This window comes from Fukomys damarensis, unplaced genomic scaffold (assembly GCF_012274545.1).
Source record: "Fukomys damarensis isolate Sample0158 unplaced genomic scaffold, DMR_v1.0_HiC HiC_scaffold_26, whole genome shotgun sequence".
NCBI lineage: Eukaryota > Metazoa > Chordata > Mammalia > Rodentia > Bathyergidae > Fukomys > Fukomys damarensis.
In genome coordinates, this window is record NW_022900938.1 from 28,607,683 (window position 1) to 28,611,897 (window position 4,215).

Sequence of the window (4,215 nt, forward strand, 5' to 3'; positions counted from 1 at the left end):
CGGGGCTGCTTTGTGGGCCGGCGCCGGGCCGGGGGCGTGGCAGAGCCCAGGGACCCGTGTGTGCCTGGTCTCGGGTGGCCATGGCGCTCCCTCCGGGCGAGCAGCTACTGAACCGGTCCCCGCCCTGTGGAAGGGGGAGCAGCGCAGGACACTGTACCTCTGGGCCCGATCTTTAAGGACTTAGAACGAAGCGGTGTCTGCTTCCGCCACTGGACAGTGCAAAGAGCCCAGAAAGTCTCTGTGAAACCCACCAAAGACCAGAGGCCCCAACACGGGGTGGGGGGGGGGTGTTTAGGGTGACGGTCTTCTCGGTTACTCTCGGGATCCTCCACTTAGCAGATGTCTCCTGATAGTCAGAAATGACCTGGGCAAAGACACTAGGCTTGAAAATAAGTTTCCTTTTCCGATGATGGTCTTGGCGTTTGTTCACTGCTGAATTTATCAGCCACTGTTCAAGGAGCTCATTCACTGGTCCTTTAGAAGCTCGAGCTAGCAGTGAGCAGAAGGGATGGACAGATTGTACAGTCTAATGCTGGAGAAAAAAACTGAATACATTCGATGGAAATTTATTGAATCCTGTATGTGTCTGGCACTATTTTAAGCACTGAAAATTCTGCAGCGACAAAACTAAGAAATACTCATCCAATCTTTGCAGTTGCATTGGAATAGGAGGTTTAAGACTATAAGCAGATAAAACTATCCCCTGGGATGGTGATAAGTGAATGGAGAGCAATTTTGCCTTGAAGGAAGTTAGGGAAGATTGAAATGTTTTGCTTTTTTGCCTGAATTTTTAAATTACCTTTCTGTCAAACTTCCTTTGGCCTCTTTACATTTTTTTCCTCCAAATATGTATTCTTCAGACTGCTACTCAAGCGAGCTCTTTAATAAAAACACTTTAAAAGCTAACAACCCTTATGTTGCTCCTCATTACTTAGGCTAGAAGGTCAGGTTAAAGTCCATAATAACTGAGGCTCTTGTTGATCCTACCATTCTTTCCAACCTCATCATCTGATTCTCTGTTTTTATTTAAGGCTGTAGCGCAGAAAATGGCAAACATTCTCTATAGAGGTCCAGATAGTATATATTTTAGGCATCCTTGGCTATGAGTCTCTGTCGTATCTATACTGTAGCTAAAAAACAGTCCTAGATGATATTTCAGTGAACATAGCTCTATTCCAATAAACTTTTATTTATAAACACAAACTGAACTTTATGAAACATTCCCTTTCCCCCTTAGCCATTTGAAAATGTGGAGGCTATTGGTTATTGTATGGACCAAAAGTATCTTCAGTTAGATGGGGCGGCACGCATCTGTAATCCCAGCTCTTTGAGAGGCTGAGATTGGAAGATCACAAATTGAGGACAACCCGGGCAACTTAGTGAGACCTTGTCTTAAAATAAAATTTAGAAAAAAGCTGGGAATGTAGCTCAGTGTTAGAATGTCTGCCTAGCATGTGTGAGGGGTTGGGTTCAGTACCCAACACATCAAGAGAAAAATAAAGGATGTCTCGGAGAAGTCTCATGTGTTCAAAGATGGGCTTTTGGGAGGTGACTGGCTCATGAATTAATCCATTGATGATTCATAGCTGAATGGGCTATTAGGAGGGTGGGGGCTGGTTGGAGAAGTTAGTCACTGAGCTCTTGATCTGGAAGGGTTTATCTTGTCTCTGCTTCTTGTCCACCTTGAGGATGATGTTCTACCTCACCATACCAGCCCAGAAGCAACAAAGCCAAGTCTTCACCATTGACCAAGACCTCTGAAACTATGAGCTGTAATCAGTTTTTTCATCCTTGTTTTTCTCAACTGTTTTGTCACAGCAAGAAAAAGCTGACTGACACACCATTCGTAGTTCACTGGCCATAGAAAAACAGACAGCAAACCAGATACGGCTCACTGTAGTTTTCTAACCCTGCCCTGAGATGCAGAATGGCTTTTAGCCCTGTCCATGGCCACTCATGCACCTGTACCATGGCTGATTTCTTATCTCTGTGTTCTTAATATTCCTCTGCCTTGCTAACTCCTATACGTTTGTCCAGATTCATGAAAGGGAAATAGGAAATGTTTTATGGAGACCTGCACAGTTGTTTTGCAGTTTGTTCTATGGTCCTCCCCAGTAATCTTTCCCTTAATTTTATTCCATCCTCCCCCTCACCCCACCCTCAGTTGCCAAAACTGTCTTATTGTTATCATTCATTTCCAAAGTAATTTATAGCTGCCTGTCTGGCATTACTACATTATAGTTTAGTCTTTAGATTACAGAGTCATCTGAAAAATGTAAGCACTTCTGGGGCAGAGACCATTTCTTACTCATTTTGTGTCCTTAGTAGCTAGCCCAGTGGCCTGGCAATAGTTGGTAGTCAGTGAGTATTTGTTGAGCTAAACAACTATACCTTAACCATGGCAGTAGTGATAATTATGAACTGTGGTAGTTTGTTTAGAGGGACTGAAGAACCTAATGAGTGTTTCAACTCAGGAGTACTGAGCAGATGAGAAGGGAGGATCATAACTCAGTTGCTGGTTTCGGCAGCAGATAGCAAATGAAAATGGATGTCCACCTTAAATTAGTGGTCTTGGTTAGAAATCGCCTTTGTATTTCATCAACATATGGGTTCAGTGAAACTATCTTTCAGAATAGTTCTTTTACCCTGTGATATCTTAATCTTTGCAACCGCCTGTAAATTTGTTTTACTAATCTTGTTTTAAAGGTGAGCGAATTCAGGCATTAAACACCAAAGATTGGAAACCACATCTTTTCACCTTTAACTTCTTATTCTTTTCACAATAGCATGCTGGTACCATTCAGGTGGATTATAGGTGCTGAGTCATACTAAATATGGGATAATTAAAAATATTAATTGTGGCAAACTTAAAGGTCATCTGTGACCTTAGGGAATGGAGAACTGGGGAAAATTATGGAGGGGAACGAAGTGTGTCAGGGATGGTAAAATGCAGATTCCTTATTAATTAGGTTATCAGCTAAGCCTTATATGGGATCCTGAGAAAAATGATTAGTTCTCCAGTTGATTTGAACTTCGTATCTCCTGATAGTTTTCTGTCTGATAAATTAAATAATGTGATTTTGAAAAAAGCTTAAAGGTAGTCATGTGCTCTGAAAAGCAGTTTAGCTCATTTACTGTATTCTTACTGATAACTATTTCTTAGCAAACACAAACATAGAACAAGTAGGATAACATTTGACAGTAGATTGCTGTTCAATTTGTCATTACTTTGTAATGCTATAATGACAGATTACTTTTAGAAGAAGATATTTAAAAAGAAACCTACAGTCTGGCAATGGAAGCCTCATCTTTTTTTTTTTAATTCCTAGTTTTTAAAACCTTTAAGAAAATGTGGGTAAATAAAAAGGAAGAGATGAAAGTAGTCTGATTCCAGTGCTGTTAACAAAAAGTTTTGGAAGAAGATTGAAATTATTAGAAAGTAGAGTTATTTCAGTAATTTTTTGTTCCTTCTGTTCTGCAATCCTTAGTATTGAATGCTAGTATAAAATCACATTAGTTAAGTTTTAGAGTTTTCAAGATTTTAAATTGATATGTGCGTCTTAAAGTGTTTCAGAACACCAGAATCTCTTTTAACATTTAGCCGTTGTTTCCATTTAGACATTGATTAATTACTATTGTCAAGAGCAGTACTTCCATCATGTGTTACTTGTTGCCAGTGAAGGTATGAAGAGATATGGCAGTGATCCAGTCTTCAGGTTTTATCATGCCTATGGTACATTAATGGAAGGTAAGTACTAATTATTAAATGAGTTCCATACATTCTAAATGCTTGCTTTATGCTAAGAATAATTTTCCACCTTATAATTGTGATAATCTTGATTTTTCAGGTAAAATTCAAGAAGCTCTTCGAGAATTTGAGGCTATTAAACATAAACAAGATGTATCACTCTGTTCTCTGATTGCAGTGATATATGCTCATAAAATAAGTCCTAATCCAGGTATAGTATTTAAGCATAGCTGAAATTTTCTTAATTCACTTTGATTTCTACACTGTTTAGTATAATCATTGTTATATACTATCCATAGTGTTTGCATAGTATGTATTTTCTATTACAAGAATATGAATTCGTCAAGCACAAGAAACATGTCAGATTTTTTCATATTCCTTATATCCTATGGCAGAATTTCCACTAATACATAAGAATTGTTTGATGTAATCCAAGCATTAATGTATATTAGTAATTATTATTTTAA

At 38.9% G+C, this 4,215-nt stretch overlaps 1 protein-coding gene across 1 annotated transcript in view; it reads left to right on the forward strand.

Moving 5' to 3' along the window:
• Ttc21b (tetratricopeptide repeat domain 21B) overlaps window positions 1-4,215 on the forward strand; it is a 60,438-nt gene that overhangs the window by 1,953 nt on the left and 54,270 nt on the right. The window contains exons 4-5 of the mRNA XM_010606892.3: window positions 3,619-3,748; window positions 3,849-3,959. Coding sequence (XP_010605194.2) covers window positions 3,619-3,748; window positions 3,849-3,959 — 241 coding nt within the window. The remainder of the gene's footprint in view (window positions 1-3,618; window positions 3,749-3,848; window positions 3,960-4,215) is intronic.